The sequence below is a fragment of the Gorilla gorilla genome, chromosome 9, assembly GCF_029281585.2.
Source record: "Gorilla gorilla gorilla isolate KB3781 chromosome 9, NHGRI_mGorGor1-v2.1_pri, whole genome shotgun sequence".
NCBI lineage: Eukaryota > Metazoa > Chordata > Mammalia > Primates > Hominidae > Gorilla > Gorilla gorilla.
In genome coordinates this window covers 79275735-79300426 of record NC_073233.2, presented here as the reverse complement: position 1 = coordinate 79300426, position 24692 = coordinate 79275735, and the positions used below count along the sequence as shown (strand labels likewise).

The window sequence follows — 24692 nt, the reverse complement described above, 5'->3', positions numbered from 1 at the left end:
TCAAAGGAAACCGCTGACTTTTCTAGGTGAGAGGGTCTCTGGTCCATGAGTCAGCCTGCTCTAGGGCCACTGGGCCCTCCCTGTGTATCAGGTGCTGGACCTCTAACCAGTAAGAACAAGAGGCGGTGTGCTCAGTGAAGTGATGTCCCTCCTCTCCTGCCTCGGTTTCCTCTCTGTAAGTTGTTGGAATATTTCATAGGAGCCTGCTCAGCAGGTTGTAAGCTACGTGGAGACCTGCTCAGCTGGGCCCCTGTCCCTGCTGGATGCAAATATTCCATCCCAGGGGCCTTTAGTTAGACATCCTCCCACTTTTAAAATGAAACAGGTCCATATTTGGAGGAAAGAGAGAGGTGGATGTAACTTTTATAGAAGAGAGAGACTAGGATGAAGAAAGAAAAGAAGACGTAAACGCTAAGCATCTGGGCAACATCAGGCCAGGGGGACTGGGCTGTCACCACTGCAGCTCCTCCAGGGCAAGCAGCAGACAGGACATGAGGATCAGGCTCCCGGACCAGCCCAGGAGAGGTCAGGCTCACAAGACGATCAGGCCTTGAGTCCAGCCCAGGAGAAGATCCGGCCACGGGGCCAAGAGAGGGTCGAAGCTTTGTGATATCAGACAGACCAGAACCCTAGAGCCCTTGGCACTTAGGTGAAGAATTTCTTAAAGAATCAATCAAATGAAGACAAATTAAAGAACAAAGTAAACATTCTTGGATATTATGGGAGAAACAGCCCTATTTGAAGGTGGTATTCTAAGGAGAGAAATCAACCTAATGAAGGAAAGGAACTTGGAAGGACTTAGAGAAAGATGCCTCTGGACTCACACAAAACCTCCTAAGAGAAGACAGTTCCTGCTTACTCTAAGTCCAGAAGCAAGAACACACACTAAGGCAGGGGACAAACACTGAAGAGGGACTTCCAGATTCCACAACGGGTAAGAGGCCTAAAGACCAATGGGAAACTAGCAGAGCACAGATGGCAGCTGACATCCAAAATGAGAAAGGACTATCGCTTACAAGAGACTTACAATGTGGCTACTCATTGTTTTTTTTTTTTTTTTTTTTTGAAGGGACAAGAAGGGAAATAAGCAATCAGTTTTCCTGATTTTTACAAAAAGGCATATAAGAAACGATAACCTACGCTTGCTTGTGGAAAGATTCTGAGATCACGGAATGAAAACTTGGGAATATGTCTTGGTCCTTCAGGCTACTATAACAAAACACCTTGGACTGGGTAATTAATAAACAGCAGAAATGTATTGCTCACAGCTCTGGAGGCTGGGAAGCCCACGATCAAGGTGCTGGCAGATTTGGTATCTGGTGAGGACTGGTTGTCTCCTTCTCTGTGTCCTCACATGGTAGAAGGGGCCAACAAGCTCCTTTGGGCCTCTCTTGTAAGAGCACTAATCCCATTCATGAAGGCTCCACTCTCATGCCCTCATGACCCAATCACCTGCCAAAGGCCTCATCTCTTAATTCCATCATCTGGGGGTTAGGTTTCAACATATGAATTTTGTGGGGACGCAAACATTCAGACCACAGCAAAAGGGCAGTGGTAACAGAAGCAGCCCAACTTTGAAATTGGCCTTCATCTGGTAAAAGTCAGTTCTTTTAATTACTCAACATGGGAATCTAGACTTATTCAGCCTCCCTGGGCCTGCCCTTGCTCAGGTGTTCAATGGCATTAACCAGGCCCAACAGCAGGTGTGGCGTGTCCACAGCTCTCAGAACTGTCCCTGCTCCTTCCTTGCCTTCTCAGCTGGGGAAAACTGATGCTGGTATCGCTAGCTGACGACCCCAGGGTGTCTGTGTCTGTTCTCACCATATTTCCAGCTCTGGTCCAAGCCTGTATCTTGCTCCTCTGTTTTTGGCAATTTCAATACCTATAAGTACAGACAGAAAAAGAAAATGGAGCAATTTCAGCACCTATACACTCAAAGACAGATGAAACAACCTGCTGCAGTAGGTAGGATAAAAACAAACAACAAACAAAAACGCTCTGTGCCTTCCCAGACAGGATGCAGTCAGGCTTCCTGTTGACAGCCTGGCAGCAGAGGGCAGCATACACCTGTATACACATGAGTACGCCTGCACCTGCTTATACTTGCATATACCTGCTTATATCTGCAGGAAATGAGAAACAGGGAGGGCTTGCAGGTCTGACCCTTAGCACCATGGAGGAGGCGGAGGAAGAGGAAGAAGTCAGACCCTGGTAGTTTATTAACAAGGAAATGCCCAACACCATCTAGAGGAAAAAGGACTTGGAGGATTACGATCCAGCAGTGGTGCCACTGTCAGGCACCATCGGCTTACTGGTCTTGGGCAGCAGCTTCCAACAAGCACCTAGGGAGGAGAGGCTGGCAGAGTGGAAACTTAGTTTTGGCCACCAAGCCTTCTTCAGTCCAACTAGATTTGCTCTGAGCAAATGAGGTGAAAGCAGGTTGATATTAAAATAAAAAAATAAAAAACCACTGGCTGTGGTGGCTCATGCCTGGAATCCCAGCACTTTGGGAGGCCAAGGCAGGTGGATCACTTGAGGTCAGGAGTTCGAGGCCAGCCTGGCCAACATGGTGAAACCTCGTCTCTACTAAAAATACAGAAATTGGCCATGCATGGTGGCAGACGCCTGTAATCCCAGCTACTCAGGAGGCTGAGGCAGGAGAATCGCTTGAGCCCAGGAGGCACAGACTGCAGTGAGCCAAGATGACACCACTGCACTCCAGCCAGGGCAACAGAGTGACAGTCCATGTCAAATAATAATAATCATAATAATAATCCAGGGCACATACTGATTAGATGCCATCTCTTGAAACATTCTGTTTCTATTGTTCTTGGCAAAGCCTCTTGCAGTCAGCAGACCAGTGCAAGACAAGCTGCAACCTGACTACACCTGCAGGCTTGCCCATTTAGGTGCAGGTGTAATAGTTTAACTTTTCATCCTCCACGGTGCGTCCATATGAACGAAAATTAGATGGTGACCTTTCAACAACCACACCCTATCTTCGAGGCCACCACGCCCGGCTGATTTTTGTATTTTTAGTAGAGACGGTGTTTCACCATGTTGGCCAGGCTGGTCTTGAACTCCTGACCTCAGGTGACTTCCACCCCCCCCCCCGCCCCCCCAAAATGCTGGGATGACAGGCGTCTTTTTCTACTTCCCTTTCTGGGACGCCTTCTCCCACCAGGAAGGCCCACGGGGACCAGAGACCATCAATCTCTGGTCTCTGCACACCATCCCCGCCAGTGGGCAGCCATTCTGTCCAACTTAGATATCTCCGAGAATGGGCAGCTCAGTCCCAGCCACGGGACCCCAGAGATATCAGAACACGGGTCCATCCCCAGGCCTCCCGCCCAAACCGCCAGACTTTTCTTAACCGTGCCTTGTATATCGCTCGTCCCCGGGAACTATAAACACTCACTTCCCGACGAGGACCTGAGCACGTACCACTGGCGGGGTCATTGCCCATTATCTCACCTGATCCCATGCCCAGGGCCGCGAGTTTCCCAGGGCAAGGCTGTGAGCACGCCACGGGCAAGCCTGGGCCCAGCCACGGTGCCCGTGCGCCACCCCAAACCGGTGCCCCCGCCGCCCCAGACTCACTCTTTAAAATTCTTTGCAAATTGCCCTCGAAGTCCAGGGCCCACTGGTTGAGTGCGCAGGTGGCCACGGTCACCTTCCGGCCCATCCTGGCCGCAGTCGCTTGGGCAGGAGGCCAGCGGGGGACAGCAAGACCAGGGTCCCAGCGAGGTGGGCAGCTGAGGCGCCGGACCTTCCGGGTTGCCCGGCCCCGCCCCCTCCCCGCCCATCCGTTGAGGCTCCGGCCAAGGAGAACTGCGGCGTCAGGCCCTGCCTACGGATCGCCCCGCCCCGTCTGAGGAGCTCACGACCGCGCCTGCGCAGCGAGGTGGCCGCAGAGTTCACGGCACCGCGAAGGGCCCCGCCCCCGCCCCGGCTCCACCCACGTCCCAGGCCCCGGCCCCGCCCCGGCCCTTGCGGGCAAACCCGTTCAGGTGCACAGATGCAGGGGGCTCACCGCCCAGCTGCAGCACCCCTCCATTTTATCCCACACCGCCACCCCACATCCAGCTTAGCCATGTTTTATTTTAATACGGCATGAAACGTTCCAAATACACCAAAAGTGGAGAGTACGGTAGGAGCGCTCCATCGTGCCCGCGGGACAGCAGACGATAGCAATCGATTCTCCGTGCTGGGAATCCCGCCTCCCTGGGCGGATGGCGCTGAATTCTTGGGAACCCTCTCCTGCCCCTTTCACTCCTGTACCACGTGTGTAAGTAGCTCAGGTAGCGCACTGTTTGCCTTTTCTGAAACTACAGGAACTGCACTTGAATGTGTTTCTGCAACTTGATTTTTTCCCCTGTAATATGGATACGTTCTTTTAATTATTTTTCTGCAGTTTGGTATTCCATAGTGGCAGTAAAGCAGGTTTATTCAATAGCGGATGGGCATTGACGTTATTAGCAGCGTTTTGCCAACAGACGCACGCACACAGGCACTGCTGCAATTTCCTTTCCGGCAAGGTTTCCTTCGTGGCCTCGTTCCGCCAGTTCCTGCAGCAGCTTTGCAGAGTAGTAGGGTTCGCGCTGTTTGACTTTACTAAATATTGCCAAGTCTCTTCTCCAGGGCGCCTGCACCGATTCACTACCAGCGGTTTCTCACTTTTTATTTTTTCACATTTTCTCTTTAGTCCACCCACGGTAGAATCCATTTTTCCCCCATATAAATAACTGCCTCACCATCCTTGCTTGAAGAGGCCATCCTTCCTTCTGTCGTTCATGTTAGTTTAAAAACACACAATTTACAAATTTGGAAAAAGAGAAGGCTTTATTTCTTGTAAAAGGTCGTAGCCTGCAAGGTGGCGGCCATCTGTCTGAGGCTGGGAATCTGTCTCCAGCCAAGGCCAGAGACAGGCACGTCCAAGGAGGAGGGGTTGGGGCAGGAGCGCTATGCTGAAAAGATTGGCTAAACATACATATTCAACAGGTAACAGGAGGAGCTATGAATATTCATGAAGGTGGTCCTGACACACGCCCTCTTATTGAGCAAAGCATGTAATATATGACCCATGTTCACTTTGGGGTGGAGACTTAACATTTACACATCTTAACAATTAGGGCCTTTATGGCAAAAGATCTTTTCAGGACACAAAGGCATGCAGGTGCATCATCTCTCTCTATTAACGGGTCAGCTGGTCGGCGTGGTCAGCTGGTCGGCGTGGTGAGATGGTCGGTGGTCTCTTATCAGGAGAAAGTCACTGAAATCAGTCTCTTGTCCAATCACAGCTGTTATGGCTGGTGAAACAGAGTCAGTTAGTCGGCACCTAGTGGAGCTGCAATTGTTTTAATATTCCCTATCCCAAGGCTAGTGTGTGTTTGGCTAATAGAGAAACAGGAAGCCTTGTGGCTCTTAGAATATAGTTTATTCTCTAAGTGTGGGGTGCCTGACTTACCCTCGCCTAGCATGGCTTTGGGTCCTGTTTGTAATTTGGTATCTTATTGCCACAGAGTCCGTTCTGTCAGTCTTACGATCTCTGTTTTAACATGAATGCTGGCCAGTTGTGGTGTCCAAACTCTGAAACGGGGCTATTACCAGGCGCGTCTGACCTCCCATCCCATCATGTCTGGGAATTCAGTGTTGAGGTTTTTCTGGTGGCCCCTTGGTCAGGAGAAGGTCCCTTTGGTCAATGGGGGGCTTAGGATTTTATTTTTACCTTATGTACATATACCCGTTTTCACATTTTGGATCACTTTTTTTCCTGCCTATAAAGTAATGCTTGTTCATGACAATTTGGAAACTCCACAAAAGCACCAGAATGTTGTACATGCTAACTTATTTAATCCTCACAGTAGTTTTCATGCTTCTGAAATCCACACGATCTGCTCAAATTATCTCCTGCCAACAATGGCTGATGCCAGGCCTGGGCAGAGAAGGGGAGGATCCTTGAACATCTGGTTGTCCCAGAAAATAAGTAAGTACTCAAAGGATGGTACGGACATGTCATTTGAAAAAAGAAGCCAATTTGAAGGGGCTCCCGTTAGCCAAATACAGGACAACACAGTAAGGATCATAACTCAGTCAGCTAAATCCATTAGGGCATACTGATAAAAAATAAATCAAAGAGGAAATCCCTACAGAAGAATGCTTGCTAATAAATAATTTATTAATAAATGTTGAGGGAATGATAAAATTAGAAAATTAACACTTTGTCCCAAGAAATAAGGGATTCAGGCAGGAGTCCTCATTAAATGCTAGTTCACTGGGTGAAAAGTCATTTGGGAACAGCATATTTACAGTCTCAAAGTATCACGGCACCAATTACTCATTAATAACAAAAGGAAAAATGGAGACTTCTGGCAGAAACCACGGAGCCCCACTATCAATCATGGGGCACAGTGATATGTTGTTTTAAAAAAGAAAATTTTAGGACTCTTGAAATTTATTAGGTCAACTTGGGCAACAGAGCAAGATCCTGTCTTTAAATAAATAAATAAAAATAAATAAATTTATTATGTCAAGAGGGAAGTTAAGTCCTAGAAACTGGGTCACATAGCATGTTTGTAATTTTGTCTTTTAGATTATAGGCTGTTTTTCTTTATCATTCATGTTTTATAAATGACTAGGAGAGACCACAGACCAGGCCTGCTCTCCTTTTAATTACTGATCTTTATTATAGATTGTCTCTTATTATCCTGTACTTAGACCAGACGCCTACATCTTCAGTGTAAAATGTTAAATATACCTTCCCCCTAAAAAAGACCATCTCAACTGGTCAGATTATAACTTTATGCATAAAAAGATGTTAAAATTCTGTTAAACTTCCCTAAAATTTGTCCACATAAATGATCCCAAACATCTACAGTTCAAAATACTGATTTCCATTCTTTAAAATCTGTGCTTCCCAGGCAGCCTGTCCTCAAACTTTATACACTTAAATAAACTCTCTTTAAGCTAAATTCTGACCCGTTTGGTTATTTCAGGTTGACAGCCTTCTGACAAGATAAAACATGCTCTATGTAGTATATTATCCTGCCAAAAAAAGTGCATAGCCTGAATGCACAGTGTGGCTCCCTGATTAGATCCTGGGGTTTAAAAAAGGGCTGTAGGGCAGAGCTTCACACCTGTAGTCCCAGCACTGTAGGAGGCCAAGGTGGGTGGATCGCTTGAGCCCAGGAGTTCGAGACCAGCTTGGGGAACATAGTGAGACCGCCCCCCCCCAACTCATCTCTACCAAAAAAAAAAAAAAATAGCCTGTGGTGATGTGCTCCTGTAGTCCCAGCTACTCAGGAGGGTGAGGGAAGAGAATCGCTTGAGCCCAGCAGTTCAAGGCTGCAGTGAGCTGCGATCCTGCCACTACACTCCAGCCTGTGTGACAGAGACCCCCGTCTCAAAAAAGCAAAACAAAACAACAATAACAAAAGGGCTGTAAAGGGCATTATTGGGACAACCGAGGGAAACCGGAGATGGAGAATAGATAACAGCATTGAACTGATGTGGTCATTGTATTTTGGTAATATAGGAGGTTCTTGTTCTTAAGGAGTTGGATACCGAAGTATTTGGGAGGGGGGTATCACGGTATCTGCAGCTAATGGTGGGGGCTGAGTGGGGAGGAAAAAAGAAAAATACACATATATAAACAGAGAGGGAGAGAAATGAAACGTGGCCACCTGCTCACCCCTGCTGAACCTAGGAATCTGCGTGCTCACTTTACGTTCAACTTGTTTGTATGCTGAACATTTTTCAAAACAAAAAGGTGCAGGGAAAAAAGAAAACATGGTGTCTCTCTGAGGGCCACAGAGACGTGGCAACCAGATCGCTCTGCCAGTAAATAAGGCCTGTTACCCGAGCTGTTGGGCGTGGGGTCAGCAGACACCTTCAGCTGCCCCCTCCTCCAGGGCTGCCTCGCCCCAGGTCATGCCCTCGCAACGTGGCCCGTGCGTCCGGCTCGCACTGTGGCTCAGCTTCTCCCTTTGCCCAGTCCTGCTGCTCCCTCCCCTCCCGTCCTCGCACAGGTGTGCCCCCCTAATAAGCAGGCCACCCAGACTCCATCTCGGGTCACTTTGGCGGTCTCCCAGCGGCGAGCCTTCCCTGACACCCATGTGTTTACCTGATCGTTTATGGAGGATCCTCTTCGCCCCGGGACGTGAGCCCTAGGACCAAGGACTGTGTCTGTTTTGCCCCTTGCGGTGCACCGGCGCCTGGACATACGCTCCATCAATGTGCGTCGCGAGCCGCTGAAGCCCCATTTGCTGAGGGGGAAACTGAGGCACGATGATCCAGGTGATGAGCCTGGCGCGTTCTCCGCGCGGCCCACGTGGCCACTCCGCCACGCCCCACCCCCAGCTGGTCAGCTGGGATCCCGAAGAAGCGCCAGAGGCTGCGCCCACCCACTAGGGCCGGGGCGGGCCGGTGGGGCGGCAGGGCGGGGCCTGGGCCGTCAATCTCGAGTCCGGCCGCTGCCGAGTGGCGGGCGCGGTGGGCCCGGAGTCAGCTCAGGCTCCTCGGCCAATCACGGGGCGCGGAGCCGCCGGGCGTGCAGGGTCCGCCTCCGATTGGCAGGCAATCGCTGACATCATCCGGGGGCGGGCACCCCTGCCCTGCGGGTGACTGCGACCCCTGGCTAGAGGGTAGGCGGCGTGGAGCAGCGCGCGCAGGCGAGGCCAGGGGAAGGTGGGCGCAGGTGAGGGGCCGAGGTGTGCGCAGGTGAGTGGCCAAGGTGTGCGCAGGTGAGGCCAGGGGAAGGTGTGCGCAGTGGGGGGCGCTTGCCCAGGTGAGCAGGTGCCCACTCACAGGGCGAGGGTGGGGTCAGGGGTAGGGGGCGTGCGCGCAGGTGGGGAGAGGGTCCAGCTCACAGGCGAGGGGCCGCTGGGGCTCCGGGGAGGCGGGGCGGAGGCGTGGATAGTCCCCCTCCCCCACGAGCCGGCCCCTGAGGGATGCTCTGTCCCCGCACCGTCTGGAGCTCCCCCGGGCGAAGGCTGCCTGGCTCCGGGGTCGGCTCCTGGCCCCGTGCCGCGCTCCGCGGCGGCGCTTTCTCCTGCCCCACCTGTTGTTCGCCTCCCTCTTTGTCAGTGCTGAGCCAGGCACAGCAGCTCTGCGATGGGACTGGCTTGTCCGCCGTCCTCCCTGACATGCGGCTGTTGAAGCCCTGAGCACTGGACCTTGTGCCTCTTGCTTGACTCCAACTGTGGGCCTTGAGCGTCTGCCCTCTCCTGAAATGTCAGCTGCCTGCGGTCTTACTCATTTTCGTGTTCCTTGCAGGGCTTTAGCCGGTTGAGAAGGATCAAGCAGGCATTTGGAGCTCAGGTGTCTAGAAACTTTTACGGGGCCGGTTCAAGAAGGAAAAGTTCCCTTCTGCTGTGAAACTATATGGCAAGAGGCTGGAGGTAAGTGTATCTCAGTGCCCTGCATCGTGGGCGCAGGCTATGGCTTCACAGCGTTGAAAGTACAGACAGACTGGTCCACCAGCTCTCGAGTGCCAACGACTGTCTGTGCCTCTTATGAGTAAAATACAACATACCAGGGCACCTCCCCTTTGTCTGTTCCCAGCCATCGATTGGGAAGGATGTTACTTAGATGTTTATTGCACAACTCAATGCTTGTGACTAAAGAGCTGACTCCTGGGTGAATGAACTCTGTAATAAGCTAAAAGTACTTTTTAGGTCTTGTTTTAATCCCTTTTGACAACATTCTCCCAGTGGCTTTTTCACACTTTAATTCTGAGGTTACACATCCCCTGACCCTTTTGCAATTTCCCAGTATTTCACATAATTGATAATGTTGGTACCAGGCATTGTCCCCTTGTAGCTTATCCATGGCTTGGGGCAAGACGAATGCCACCCCATTCTACTTAGCCTTCCTGTAAGGCAAGTGTGCATGTGGGTGGTCTGGATTAACACCAGTCAGTGTGGGAACTAGGGATCGGAGGGAGTGGGGGCACTGAGCTGGTAAGTTTTGGCTGGGAAGAAACTAAGCTTGTATCTTACCTTGATGAGAGCCTGGGGGAGAGGAACTGTCTAAAGCAAGCCGGCTTGTCCAGGCGGCTGTGATCTTGAGATCAGACTCACTAGCGTGTCAGCTTTTCTCAGAAGTAGTTTTCTTTCATCCACTTTGATTTTACAGATACAAGGAGAGTGACTGGCACTGGCCAGGCTCTGTATTCAGTATTTGGGGCTGTAGAGAGACACGGTCTCTTCCCATCAAGAACCCTTCATCCTGTTTTGTACATCATAGGAACTGCATAAACTAACTTGTGTAAATTGAATGAAGTTCTCACACTGCATAAGGAAAATGTCTTTCATTGTTGAAATTTTTTAAATGTGTGTGAATTTTTATTAAAATAATTCATGCACACATTTTTTTAAAAATCAGTGTTAAAAGGCTTCAGAAGAAATAGTCTCTACCACATCCCACATCCGACAGTCTTGCTTGCCAGCAGCAAACACTTTTCATTCTTTCAGCTACTTTTGTGTTGTTGTTTGTACCTACTTGTTTCTAAGTAATTTCCTTTTAGTACCCCTAACTTTGCAAATTCCCTTCTGTGCATACAATAGTCAGTCAACAGTCAGAGTATACATTGTTATGACAAAATTACCATTATTCACTGTTGAGCCAAGTAAGGTCCTATAATAATGGCTTGGTTTCTTTTTTTCCTTCCTTATATGACTTTTTATTTTTCCTGGAGTTAACAGTTGCCTTCCTTTTTTTTTTTTTTTTCATTTGGTAAGGTTTCTCTCATTCATTTTTTTCTGGATGCTCTAACCGAGCTGTCACACATATCAACAATTTTCCTACACATTCAGATGCAACAAAATTCATCATTTTCATTTCCTCTCTTTCCTAGCCATTCATCTTGTACCAATGTGGACTGGTTTCTGGTTAGTCCTGCTGCATAGCTGTCCTCTTGGGACTTGCCCCTGCCCTTTTGTGGACATTGCTTCAGCAGCTCTCTTGGGTCTCCAGTTTCCTGGATCCTATGTTGTTGTCCTTGAGTAATAGTTCACATAGGAGTAGAATGGTTGCAAAAAGTTTTCCTCAAAATTTTGAAGTTTTTCATCACTGTCTTCTAGAATCCAGCTTGCTGTTGAGAAATCTAAGCCTACTGTGATTTTTACTCCTATTTTTTCTCTAAAAGCTTTCAAGAGCATCTTTTAAAAAATCTCAGATATTTTAAAGCTTCACAGTTATGAACTTGTTCTGGAAGTGGGGTTGTCACTGCTTCCCCCAAATTATAACCATGTAGAGCAGCTGTGGGTACCTAGAGGCATTCTGTGTTCTCTTCCCCTTTTTTGAAGGGTGATTATTGAGGGTCCTATATGGGCCACTGTTCTAGGCCCTGGTAGTAGAACAATGAAGAGGACACACAATTCCTGCCCTTGGGAAGCTTACATTCTAGTGAGGGGAGACAGATAATACACACACACAAATGAATACTTCTAGGTGATGGGGAGAGTTACTAAGAAAATGAAGTACCCAGTGGAGGGCCTTGGCAGGGAAGCTGGGGAGCAGCTGCTTCAGATTGGCTGAGAGGGAAGATCTCCCCAGGAGGGGACATTTTACATGAGCCCTGAACAAGGACACCTGCAAACGTGCTCTAAGCAGAGGAAGTCAGTGCCACAGATGATTTAAACTGTGTTCAAGGATGAGTGAAGACCCCTGTGTTCCTGGAGCCAAGGGAGAATAGGGGAGAGTGGTGTGTAGGAGGGAGGAAGGAGCCAGCTTGTGCTGTAAGAAGGAGGGGCATTCTGCCATGTTTAGAGAATGAACTGAGACTAGCAAGAGCAGCCGTAGCAAGGTCACGTGGGAGGTGATTGCAGGGTCCAAGGAAGAGAGTCTAAGGCAAGATGATCTCTTCCCTGCCTGGAATCTGCTGTCAGGAACGAGGTACCAGGAAGATGTGCACAGGAGGCCAGCCCTGCCAGGCCCAGGAGCAGTGGTGGATGCAACAGGGAAAGGTGGTGTCTGTTATTTGAGGGATAATGTAAGCAAGGTTCTCCTTCTTGCAGGGCCCAATGGCTGCAAAATCGCAACCCAACATTCCCAAAGCTAAGAGTCTAGATGGCGTCACCAATGACAGAACCGCATCTCAAGGGCAGTGGGGCCGTGCCTGGTAAGGATCTTGCCTGTTCTCCCAGCTAGAAAGTAAAGTGTGGTCTCAGAGCTTTCCAGCCTTTGGAATTGTATGGACCCAAAGGAATGAAGGACCTATTTAAAAAAGATTTTTTTTTTTGTCAAGACTAATGAAAGGTAAACAGTTTTCCACTTTATAAAATAAGGAATTAGAAAAAGAAACTAGAAATCATGGTCAGTCAACAACTTAGAAAAAAAGATAAAGGCTTAAAGGGCAGCTGGGGCCTTCCCACCATCCTGGGGTATGACCTATTGTCACAGCTCCCGTTTCGCCATAGAGCCATGGGGACTTCGTGTGGGGTGAGTATCCTCTCCAACCTGGAACTGGGGAAACCACTGGCCTTGGTGGTTGTGAAAGACCTACCTGCACTGATATTCTGAGCTCTGGGCTTTCCATGGGGGCCACAGATAGTGCCACCAGTTAATCAACTACAGTAGAGCAGGCATGTTGAGTGGCTTCCCTGGCCGCAAGGAGGGCCCATGCTAGGAGCTAATGCCATCTGTCATGGGGTGCTGGTGGGTTTCAGCAACAGGTCTCCCACATAGAGCCTCTTAGGGTCCTGGTGAGGCCCAGGGCGGATGGGCCCCAGTGTGACTGCCTGCATCCGTCCTCGCAGGGAGGTGGACTGGTTTTCACTGGCGAGCGTCATCTTTCTACTGCTGTTCGCCCCCTTCATCGTCTACTACTTCATCATGGCGTGTGACCAGTACAGCTGCGCCCTGACCGGCCCCGTGGTGGACATCGTCACCGGACATGCTCGGCTCTGGGACATCTGGGCCAAGACTCCGCCTATAACGAGGAAAGCCGCCCAGCTCTATACCTTGTGGGTCACCTTCCAGGTCAGCAGCCCCTGCCCTGGGGTTGGGACACAGCAGGTGGGGAGCGTGCCCCCCTGCTGGGGTAGTCCTTCCATTTGTCTGGGACATGGATCCTGGCTCAGGTTGACATCTGGGTTCCCGGGACCCAGCAGGGCATTCCCTGGACTCTAGCATGTTCAGATTCATCCTCAGCTGTAAGGCAGGAGGCACCTGTCACATCAGCGTTCAATACACCTTCACGGCATGCCTGCATGCAGTTTCTGGGCACGCCCAGCTCTGCAGGGACAAGCTGAGGATAGGAGCAAAACCCCGTGGGAGGGCAGTGCTATCCTGAGGAAGCCCCATAGTCAGCAGGAGTCATGCCTTGCACCAGGTCTGGAAAGGAGCATCTCAGTCCCTAAAGGGACGCTCTCAGTCATGAGATGCCACTCAGAGAAACCAGGGCCGTGTTTCCCCACAGGCAGTCGAGGCAGGTCCAGGACGTCCTCAGCTCCATGGTGTCCCCACTGGCCTCCCAGTCCAGAGGGAGTTCCAGGAAGGGGTTGTTGTAAACCTGGTGCACACATGGGTGGTGCTGATTGCCTGAACCCAGGAAAAGGTTTCCAGGGAAACGGTGCTAGAAAGAGACAGGCCTGGGTTTTCCTTCCTGGGCGGGAGGAAGGCTCAGATCATGGTTAGCTGTTTCTCCCCAGGGTCCAAGCTTCTGGGCTCCAGAATACTTCTCAGTTCAGATCTCTTGGTCCCTTTGAGTGAAAAATGACAGGGGCAGTGTGAATCACAAATAGCCATAAAGCAGGAACACCCCCCGTCCATCAGTAGATGAATGGACCCACAGAACAGAACACTGTGCCCACCGTGGGACACTATTTGGCAGCGGAAGGGAATGAAGCTCTGATGCCCCTAGGTGGAAGACCCTTGAAGACACTGCTGAGTGAGAGAAGCCAGTCGCAGCGGCCGCATACTGTGTAGTTCCCTTTATATGCAATACCCAGTACAGGCAAATCCACAGAGGCAGAAAGCTCAGTGGCAGCCAGGGGCGGCAGGGACAGGGAATTCAGAGTGACCGTAGATTGGAACATTTTCTTCTGTGGTGATGAAAAGTTCTGGAATTAGCGGTGATAGGTGTACAACCAACCATGTAAATGTGCTAAATGCCGCTGAATTGTGCACTTTAAAAGGGTGAATTTTAGCCGGGTGTGGTGGTGCACACCTGTAATCCCAGCTACTTGGGAGGCTGAGGTGGAAGGATCACTTGAGCTCAGGAGGACAACACTGCAGTGAGCTATGATTGCACCACTGCACTCCGGCCTGGGTGGTAGAACAAGACCTCATCTCAAAGATAGATTTATATATATATAAAAAAGGTGAATTTTGTGGGATTCTCCATTTTAAAAAGGTGACTGGGAGGGACCTGTGCACTCTCCTGAGGGGCGAATGGAGCCCTGGGGGAGAACGCATTGGCACCTTCCCTGGTTGATGAGTTTATTGTCTCAGAACCCACTTCAAAACCCACAGCCCAGCAGTTTGAGCTTCCAGGAGCCATAAGTGCTTCAGGAAGAAAAAGACTATGATTGTGATTCTCATGTTCCTGGTATGCATCCCCCTTTGCAGATGCCCTCCAGGCCGGGGGGTGATCAGGCTGCTTGTGTGTTTCAGGTGCTTCTGTACACGTCTCTCCCTGACTTCTGCCATAAGTTTCTACCCGGCTACGTAGGAGGCATCCAGGAGGGGGCCGTGACTCCTGCAGGTAGCCTCCTCCCTTCCACCCTCCCCACGCTCCCGTTCTCATCCCTTTCTCTCAGGGGCCAGTCCTCCCCAGCGCTGCTTTGTCCCTAAGACTTGTCATAGGATAGAAATCCATTTTGCTTGGATTTTTCACAGCACCAGGCCTCAAAACCCTTGAGGGCAGCTGGGGCCATCCCACACCCAGGTTAGAAATCACTTTCCTGGGTAAGGAGGGAATGGATGGCCCAGATCCTTCCCAGCCCCATAGCAGGGGATGCACTCTGCCCATGGAGCTTCCTGCAGAGACCACCATGCAGAGACCACAATTCCTTGGGGCTGTCCATGGGAGACCTTGTCTGTTCGTTCCTTGCCATGATTGAGAACCCATGAGGAGCCTGGCTTTGTGCCTCTCACGTGGGTGGAGACTGGAACCGCATCCCAACTCTGCTCCCAGAAACTCCCTGTTCTGGGGGCTGGATGGGCTGAGCCGCTCCCCAACAATTACAGAGGGGGCCAGGAATACCACAGGGGCATCCTCACTTGCTTCTGCCCCTCAGCCCTGACCTCCCTGTCAGACTGTGCACCTGTCACTCAGCCTATGGCCAGTTAACGAGATGCAGAACCAAAGGATGGACTCAGCCTCCTCTCCCTCTTCCTAGGAGCAGGTAGTTCCTTGGCCAAGGATATAGGGGCCTCAGAGATGGTTCCTGGGGCCCCGGATGAGGGTCCGCAGCAGCAGAGGCCCAGAAAGTGACCAGGGCCCCCGCCAGGCATGCTTCAGCCCAGCCAAGCTCCTCACTGCAGGTTGGGAAAGCGCCTTCATTTCTGAATCCTTCATCTGCAGGGGTTGTGAACAAGTATCAGATCAACGGCCTGCAAGCCTGGCTCCTCACACACCTGCTCTGGTTTGCAAACGCTCATCTCCTGTCCTGGTTCTCGCCCACCATCATCTTTGACAACTGGATCCCACTGCTGTGGTGCGCCAACATCCTTGGCTATGCTGTCTCCACCTTCGCCATGGTCAAGGGCTACTTCTTCCCCACCAGCACCAGAGACTGGTATGTTCTTAGCAGTGGGTCCAGCCTGATGTAGAAAGTGGAAACTTCACCCCTGGCCTTTCTTGCTGCCTGGGGCAGGTGGTTGTAAAGCCCTGAGCACTGAGAATCCGTGGAAGAGGAGGAGGGGGATGGAACTTGATTCACCCTGGGGAACATCCTTTCTGAATGTTTGGTGGCTTCTCCAGCCTTGGCAAGAATGCAGCTGAAGATAGCCAGGTCAGCTGTGGTGGCCAAGTCATTGCCTTTAGGGCTGGCGTGGGGGTAGGGAAGCCAGGAAAAACTTCTGGCTTGGGGCACAGGCAGCCCATTGCCTCTTTCTTTGGATAAGCTGGTGAGGCCCAAAACAACCTTAGTGAAGAGTCTTATTGTCCCTGTGGCTTTAATGTAACAGCTTCCCAGGAGAGCCCTGCTGGCTTGTACCCATTCCCATGGCTGGACAGTGGTGAGCCACTCATCTCTGTCCACTCATCCATTCACCTGCCCATCTCCCCACCCACCCATCCACCCCCCTACCCATTCATCTACCTACTCACCCATCATCCACCTACCCATCGCCCCATCCCATTCACCCACCCACCAATGCATCATCCATCCACCTATCCATCACCCACACCCACCCACCCATCATCCATCCATCTACCCTCCCATCACCCATTCATCCATCTGCCCATCCACCTACCCACCCACCTACACATCTAGCCACACACCCATCCACCTGCCCATCTCCCCATCCATCCACCTACCCACCCACCCGTCCATCATCCATCTCATCCACCTGCCCATCCACCCTCCACCCCGTCTGTCTACCCACCCGTCATCCATTTGTCCATCCACCTATCCACCTACCCACCCACCTACACGTCTAGCCACCCACCCATCCACCTGCCCGTCATCCATCCATTTACCCATCCATCCACTCTATCAGGGCCTATAATGGCATGTGCCGAGGGGAAGGAATGCATCATCCCATCCAGGTCAACCTCCTGCCTGAGCAATGTCCACAGCTCCTGACCGGCCTCCCTTACCCTCTCAGGCCCTCTAGCCTGCTCCCTCTGGCTCCCTGGGTGATGCTTCTGAACACACCTGATCCCTGCCACCCTGCACCCCAGCTCAACCCTGCCTATCATATATCCATCCACCTGCTCCTCTCCCCATCCCATTCATCCATCCTTCCACCCACTCACCCTCTTATCTATCCATCCATCCATCATAAACCAATGTTTGGTGGGGTTCTCTTGTGGACAGTTGTAGGCAGTGGGACTTCCAGTTCAGTTTGGGGGATCCAAAAAACCACAGTGTGGTTTACACCTAGGCTCTTGGGAAATGTTTCTGGAGGATGACACTTTGTAGCTTGTGTGTTATCAGATAATGAGGCTGGCCTTCAATGGCTCCTGGAAATCATCCTCACCACCTTATAATCATGTAGACTTTGTGTGTTTTGCTTCTTTCTACTTACCCTACCTGAGGGAACTGGACATGAAAATAGGATTTTCTGGTTAACACAGAAATTGCTGTGTGTCCTCAGCCAGCTAGACCTAGTCAGGGTCTCCACAGGGGTTATCTCGGCTGACGCTCTGGCCCTCCGGGGATTGGGGGATTCAGGTAACTGGTCAAAGAACTTGTCCTGCACATGCTGGAAGCCAGGCCCAGGGTGCATTTGTCATTCTCTACATTGGCGTGATTTACAATGTCACTCACCCATGAGGGCCCACGTGCCCTGCGTCGGCTTCAAACCGCGTGCTTGGGCCCCAGAACGTAATCTCAGTGCAATCAAGCCAGTTCTTCAGCTCACCTGTGCCATGCGTCAAGGGCATCTGGAAAAGGGTAGAGAGAAACCCAGGTACCAGCCCAGGGCCGGTCTCCCACCCTTCCCAGGTGCAGAGCAGGTGCCCCTGGGCTTCTGCCTAAGGAAGTCTCTGCTGAGCAGAAGCTGAATGCAAAGCAAAGTGAATGAGGGTGCCAGGAACCAGCCGACAAGCATTCCAGCCATGGGGGTCCCAGCGGCTCATGGCCAGCCTCTGCCTGCGCCGTCTCATGTTACCCTTTAGGACCCTGGGCCAGTGCTGGGCTCTCTCTAAGCAAGGTGGCTTCATCTTGTGAGATATGCTCATCCACTAAATGTATCTTTTATTTATATTTTCAAGCAAATTCACAGGCAATTTCTTTTACAACTACATGATGGGCGTCGAGTTTAACCCTCGGATCGGGAAGTGGTTTGACTTCAAGCTGTTCTTCAATGGGCGCCCCGGGATCGTCGCCTGGACCCTCATCAACCTGTCCTTCGCAGCGAAGCAGCGGGAGCTCCACGGTCATGTGACCAATGCCATGGTCCTGGTCAACGTCCTGCAGGTGCCTGTCATGGCTGGAGAGGGTGAAACGCCGATGCCAGCAGGCTCTGGGGAAACCCGCAAGCCAGAGCGTATTCCCATAACCTTAATATACTGCTTGTAAAAGAGAGTCAGCTGCCCTCCCCAGGTGTCACCAGGAAGCGGCCGGCGAGCACTTGGTGAAGGAAGCCATCCTTGGGTGCCTGTCTCTGCCAGCCCTGGGAGGGGAGGAGGCAGGTTCTACGCAGCCAGGCGTGGTCCAGGAAGGTCTCCCTTGGGGATTACACCTGGGTAGAATCTGGGGGTGTGTGGGAGTTAACCTGGTAGAGTGGGGGCAAGAGTGCATGCTCCAGGAACCCCCTGTAGGGAGAGAGGGTGGCAAGTCTTGGACACTCAGAAACGTCCCGCATCCTGAGCAGAGAGCGTTCAGGAGCTCAGAGCCAGGTGAGGCTGGAGGCCTCATGGAAGTCTTCCTCTTTATCTTAAAAGCAGCAAGACCCAGAAAGTGTGTGCTGAGGTGGGGTGCAGGGTGGCAGCGATCAGGTGCGTTCGGAAGCGTCACCCAGAGAGCCAGCGGGAGCTGGCTAGGAGAACCCGAGAGGGTGAGGGAGGCCTGTCAGGAGCTGTGGATGTTGCTCGGGCAGGAGGTTGACCTGGATGGGATGAATGTATCCCTTCCCCTTGGCACGCGCCATTGCAAGCCCTGAGAACCTGGGCTGGGAGAGATGCCAGGGCCATGGGCTCGGGGTGGTTCTGAGGACAAGGACGCTCTTACCCCTGCCCATGACCCAGGCAGGAACAGCCCCAGCTGCAGGGAAGGAACAGCCCCAGCATTGAGGAAGTTGCTGAGCAGCTCCCAAGCACCCCCTGCTGCATCCGCGTGGAGTGTGATTTCCCCGAGGTCCATGGGGGCCCCAGGAGGGCCGGGGGTGGTCAGCAGCTGCTTCTGTCTTGCAGGCCATCTACGTGATTGACTTCTTCTGGAACGAAACCTGGTACCTGAAGACCATTGACATCTGCCATGACCACTTTGGGTGGTACCTGGGCTGGGGCGACTGTGTCTGGCTGCCTTACCTTTACACGCTGCAGGTGAGGAGGTGGGCAGAGCTGGCCCAGCGGGGCATTTGGCAGACACATGCTAAGCTTTCTCCTTGCAGAAGCGTCTGTCCTTGGGGGCACCAAAGCTGCCCCCTGTTTCTAGGAAGAAGGGAAGGCCTCGTGTATTAGCCAGCTCAGCCAGCTTGGGCCAGCCGCCAGGGAGGTGGCCTTGAGTATGTCCCTAACATCTGCAAAGTAGGGCAGATGCTGGCTCAGGGCTGGATGGGGCAGTGGAGGTGGAGGTGGGTCAGTGCGGGCTCTGGCAGCAGGGGTCCTCTTCATTCCTGCCTCCTAGGATGTGCTGGGCACTGGGGCAGGGCTGCCCTGGGAGTTCCAGGACAGTAGGGGACAGCAAGTGGCCTTGTCATTGGCATCAAGCCCCCCACTCCCCTCCCAGCTCAACGAGAGCAGCCCTGCTCTGATTTGGGGAGAGTGCTTTGCTCCCAGGTAAGGTGGCTGCTTGACCAGATGCCACCTGCCCATTTCAAGAGCAACGAGCCCCCTGGGGACAGAAATAACTCACCCCAGGGCACTTGCTTAGCAGCACGATGGGGTGGCCTGCCCCAAGAGGCTCTGCCCAAGTGGAGAGAACCAACATGGAGAGGCTGTCACCTATTCAGGATGTGACAGGCCAGGCATCACCTGTGACAGCCAGTCCTGTGGGATGGAGGTGTGGGTGTCCTGGAAAACCAGGATTCTCACAGCAGAGGGGGCCAGTACCAGGTGGAGGGTGCAGAGCCCCAGCTGGCCCCATGCTCACACCAGGTCCTTGGAGCCCCCCGCATGGCCCACCCGGCCCCATTTCTCCACCTGGCTGGCTGCAGGTCTGCTGGTTCCCTGGTTTTATAAACTCCATTTTCCAAGGGTGTGAAAACGTAGCAATAGGTCCCACTATATAATAGCTCTTACTTGCTTTAGCCTCTGTGTGTGTCTCGAGATGTACATTTTTTATACTATATATTAGGCTTCTCCCAAGAAGCAGAATCAATAGAGGGGTGGAGGGTATACGTGTAAGAAAGAGATGTATTTTTCAACTCATGTGATTGAAGGGTGACAAGTCCAAGATCTTCAGGCAGCCTGGAGCCCCAGGGAAGAGTTGATGCTGTGCTTAAATAGAAGGCCACTTTTTTTTTTTTTTTTTTTTTTTTTTTGAGACGGAGTCTCGCTCTGTCGCACAGGCTAGAGTGCAGTGGTGTGATCTTGGCTCACTGCAACCTCCACCTCCTGGGTTCAAGTGATTTTCCTGCCTCAGCCTCCCGAGTAGCTGGGATTACAGGTGCATGCCACCACGCCCAGCTAATTTTTGTATTTTTAGTAGAGATGGGGTTTCACCATGTTAGTCAGGCTGGTCTCAAACTCCTGATCTCGTGATCCGCCCGCCTTGGCCTCCCAAAGTGCTGGGATTACACGTGTGAGCCACTGTGCATGGCCAGAAGGCCACTTTTTAGCAGATTCCCTCTTCTTTGGGGAAGGTGGGTCTTCTGTCTCTTAAAGCTGTCAACTGATTGGATGAGGCCCACCCCCATTGTGAAGGGTCATCCACTCTGCCTGGTTGACTGATTAACATATGAACCTCATCTGAAAAATGCCTTTACAACTAGTGTTTGACCAAATATCTGGGAACAGTGGCCTGGCCAAGTGGACACATTAAATTGACCATCACAATATTAAATTCAGATTATATTTTTAATACTGTTACATATTTGATGTTTATGCCATATGTCATATATATAGGGGGTATATATACACACACACATACACACACAGACAGGTAGAAGGCAGGTAGAGTTACTCATTTAATGACCACAGCAGCCCTCAAGGTTGGTGCTTTTATTCACAGAAGAGAACACGGAGGCAAGGCATGTGTCAGAGGCAGAGCTGGGTTTGACCCCAGGCCGCTGGGCCCCCGAGCCCACACTCCTGTCCTCTCCCTGGGCAAAGCACCGCTTGACCCCTTCCCCCTCACCCCCCAGGGTCTGTACTTGGTGTACCACCCCGTGCAGCTGTCCACCCCGCACGCCGTGGGCGTCCTGCTGCTGGGCCTGGTGGGCTACTACATCTTCCGGGTGGCCAACCACCAGAAGGACCTGTTCCGCCGCACGGATGGGCGCTGCCTCATCTGGGGCAGGAAGCCCAAGGTCATTGAGTGCTCCTACACATCCGCCGACGGGCAGAGGCACCACAGCAAGCTGCTGGTGTCCGGCTTCTGGGGCGTGGCCCGCCACTTCAACTACGTCGGCGACCTGATGGGCAGCCTGGCCTACTGCCTGGCCTGCGGCGGCAGCCACCTGCTGCCCTACTTCTACATCATCTACATGGCCATCCTGCTGACCCACCGCTGCCTCCGGGACGAGCACCGCTGCGCCAGCAAGTACGGCCAGGACTGGGAGCGCTACACCGCCGCGGTGCCTTACCGCCTGCTGCCTGGAGTCTTCTAAGGGCACACCCTAGGGAGAAGCCCTGTGGGGCTGTCAAGAGCATGTTCTGCCAGGTCCATGGGGGCTGGCATCCCAGCTCTAACTCGAGGAGCCTCAGTTTCCTCATCTGTAAACTGGAGAGAGCCCAGCACTTGCCAGGTGTCCAGTACCTAATCACGCTCTGTTCCTTGCTTTTGCCTTCAAGGTAATTCCGAGTGTCCAGCACTGCCATATTGCCAGCACAGACGGATTTTCTCTAATCAGTGTCCCTGGGGCAGGAGGATGACCCGGTCACCTTTACTAGTCCTTTGGAGACAAATTACCTGTATTAGGAGCCCAGGCCACGCTACACTCTGCCCACACTGATGAGCAGGAGGTCTTCCCACGCCCTGTCATTAGGCTGCATTTACTCGTGCGAAATAAAAGTGGGAGTGGGGTGTGCGCGTTATCCATGTATTGCCTTTCAGCTCCAGATCCCCCCTCCCCTGCCTGCTCTGCAGTCGTGGGTGGGGCCCTTGTGCCGTTTCTCCCTGGTAGCGTGCACGGTGTTGAACTGGGACACGGGGGAGAAAGGGGCTTTCATGTCGTTTCCTTCCTGCTCCTGCTGCACAGGTGCCAGGGGTGCTCTGCCTGGAGTCTGCAGACCTCAGAGAGGTCCCAGCACCAGCTGTGGCCTTTCAGGTGTAGGCAAGTGGGCTCTGCTTCCCAATTCCCTGTGAGCGCCCACCCTCTCGAAAGAGTTTTCTGCTTGCCCTGTGACTGTGCAGACTCTGGCTCGAGCAACCTGGGGAACTTCACCCTCAGGGGACTCCCACACCTTCTCCAGCGAGGAGGTCTCAGTCCCAGCCTCGGGAGGGCACCTCCTTTTCCATGCTTTCTTACCTGAGGCATTCTCCCTCATCCCTAGGGTGTTGTGTAGAACTCTTTTTAAACTCTATGCTCCGAGTAGAGTTCATCTTTATATTAAACTTCCCCTGTTCAAATAAGTGGCTGTGTGGTTTCTGACTGGTGAATGGGCCTGACTCATGAATGGGCCTGACTGGTGAATGGGCCTGACTCATGAATGGGCCTGACTGCAGGTCTGACTGGTATACGTGGGCTCTGTTTCTGGTATGAGAAGGGATGTCTGAGAGAGATGCTTGGGTCTCAGCGTCAAAGCATTTGGTGCCCGTGGGTACGTGGCGCCACCCTGCCCCTCTCCCTCCCATGTCAGCCCTTTGCTGTGGCTGTTTTTGGGTTGAATGTGGAGAGTGTTCCGTTCCCCAAGGAGATGAAACCAGGCTTGGCCACCTGCCCCTGGCAAGTGAATGGAGAAGCCAGAAAGAGTGCCAGGTTTGTCTTGCACCTGGAGAAACAAGAGAGTTTCACACAGGCAGCCCAGTGCCCACGCCAGGGCAGGGGGCCAAGCTCAGAGTGGCTTCATTGCTTCACATGAGAACTGGTCCCACAGCCAGGCCGCCTCCCAGACAGCCTGGAGGGTATCGGAACTGTGACCTGCCCAGACTGACTGCTGAGCCCTGGTGTTCGTGCACTGGTGCCCCACCACTACCTGTTTGAGGCTATGGGCCTGAGGGGTCCCGGGCATCTGTGCTGGACACACACCACAAGAGTGATTCAAATGCCGGGGAGACGGGAGCACACTGCGCTGCACGGCTCTGAGCGGAGTGGACCCTGCCTTTTCTTCCCAGACATTGCGTAAATTCAGTTCACAGAGGCTGGGGTGTGGTCACTGTGAGCTCAGATCCGGGCCTCCCTGCCTGCGTTGGAATCCTGGCCCCAGCATTTAAGAGCTGTATGACCTTCAGGGGACCTACCCTCTCAGTGTCTCAGCTTCCTCTTTTGAAATATGAGAGTCATTATTATCTTCCTGCCTTGATGTGAGAAGGGCTTTCCAGGCCAATTTGCTGGGAGAGCTCTCGGTTCAGATGTGGACCTGCCTCTCTAAATTGGCTGAGGTTTGCTTTTGGTTTGGTTTCTGTTTGAGCAGCTTTGCGCTGGGCTGCAGGTTCTTCTTCCATGCACTGTGTGTTTGTACAATGGGTTCTGCAGGTGCAAGGCTGTGGCCCAGGCTCTGTCCCACCAGACACGTCTGCCGTCACTCATCCCCAGATGGAGCCAGCTTCTCTCTGGGCGAGAACAGGGTGATCCAGGAGCTCAGATTAGACAGTGCCAGCCTCTACCATTTTCCATGTACAGAGAGCATTCTGTTCCCAGTGAAGCCACAGTGCCTGATCCCTGGGAAGGTGGCCTGGCCTTTGCCCCCTTCCAGAATGAAGGACGGCTCGGACCAATTGCCAGGGCCATCTGAACTGTGCTTTACAGGGCATGGCGCTGCCCTCTGATAAAGGGCAGGCATCCAGTACCCCAGGACAGGGTCAGGGCAGGAATCCAGTGGGCACATTCAGAGAGGCTGTTTTCCCATGAGTAGATTCAATCCTGATACACCCCACCCTCTCCAACCTCAACCTTCGAAAGCGAGGCGAGGCCTTTCTCAGAAACCACCCTGCTTGCTGTTGGCTCCAGCAGATCTGCTTTCTGGTCCACATTTAACAATCAATTACTCAGCACATATCTCTGTCCTGGGAGGAGCTGCACAGATTGCAGGCACTGTCTTTGATGGCACAGCTGATTTCTTGGGAAACTGAGGCCTGGGGTTTAAAGCAACTCACCCCAAATGACAGAACTAGCAACTGGTAGAGGCCAAATTTAAACCTAAGGAGGAGAGGTAAAGGGGCAATGTAGGTCACAGAGTACAATGTTTGGGTTAGACAGGAGAATAAGTTTCTGAGATCTGTGGCACAGCATGGTGGGTGACCATAGTTCGGAATGTATTATATATTTCAAAATTGCTAAGAGTAAATTTTCAGTGTTCTCACCACGCCCACAAAAATACACAGATGAAGTTATGGATATGTTAATTAGCTTGATTTACTCATTCTGCAATTTACACATGTATCAAAACATCACATTGTACCCCATATATATAAACAATTATTGTCAATTGAAAATACCATTAAAAAATATAAATGACCAATGAAGATCTGAAAAGCTGTTCAATTTCCCTAGTAATTAGAGGGAGGAAAGTTAACATCACGTGATCCTTTGGC

General features: G+C 52.1%; 2 protein-coding genes and 1 long non-coding RNA gene across 8 annotated transcripts in view; 1 reads left to right on the top strand and 2 right to left on the bottom strand.

Annotated features, from left to right (window-relative positions):
- Positions 1-3890, bottom strand: part of NADSYN1 (NAD synthetase 1) — a 69890-nt gene extending 66000 nt beyond the window's left edge. For 3 of the 5 annotated variants that reach the window (XR_008669997.2, XM_055356643.2, XM_031016301.3), the window contains exons 1-2: positions 3601-3808; positions 1822-1882 (exon numbers count right to left, since the gene is read on the bottom strand). Coding sequence is in view for 4 of the 5 variants with exons in the window: in XM_055356643.2 (XP_055212618.2) it covers positions 1822-1882; positions 3601-3685 (146 nt within the window). In the remaining variant the exon portion in view is untranslated. Of the gene's footprint in view, positions 1-1821; positions 1883-3600 lie in introns of all 5 variants that reach the window. The other 2 variants (XM_055356642.2, XM_063693302.1) reach the window with 1 other exon arrangement.
- Positions 3891-4823: 933 nt separating this feature from the next.
- LOC109028896 (uncharacterized) lies at positions 4824-8586 on the bottom strand. Its single transcript, XR_002007900.3, has 2 exons — positions 8123-8586; positions 4824-5309 (listed from the first exon to the last, which is right to left on the bottom strand). It is a non-coding gene; the product is annotated as an uncharacterized lncRNA (long non-coding RNA).
- On the top strand, positions 8558-22571 carry DHCR7 (7-dehydrocholesterol reductase). Of its 2 annotated transcripts, none has more exons than XM_063693301.1 (9): positions 8558-8718; positions 9274-9398; positions 12018-12121; positions 12759-12981; positions 14617-14707; positions 15530-15743; positions 17888-18092; positions 19028-19159; positions 21009-22571. In XM_063693301.1, the coding sequence occupies exons 3-9, from the start codon at positions 12024-12026 to the stop codon at positions 21054-21056; spliced, it is 1011 nt and encodes a 336-aa protein (XP_063549371.1). In that variant the 5' UTR covers positions 8558-8718; positions 9274-9398; positions 12018-12023; the 3' UTR covers positions 21057-22571. The 2 variants fall into 2 exon arrangements, with proteins under 2 accessions (XP_063549371.1, XP_004051756.1); XM_004051708.5 differs by having other exon boundaries at positions 8592-8718; positions 21142-22571.
- The last annotated feature ends 2121 nt before the right edge of the window (positions 22572-24692 follow it).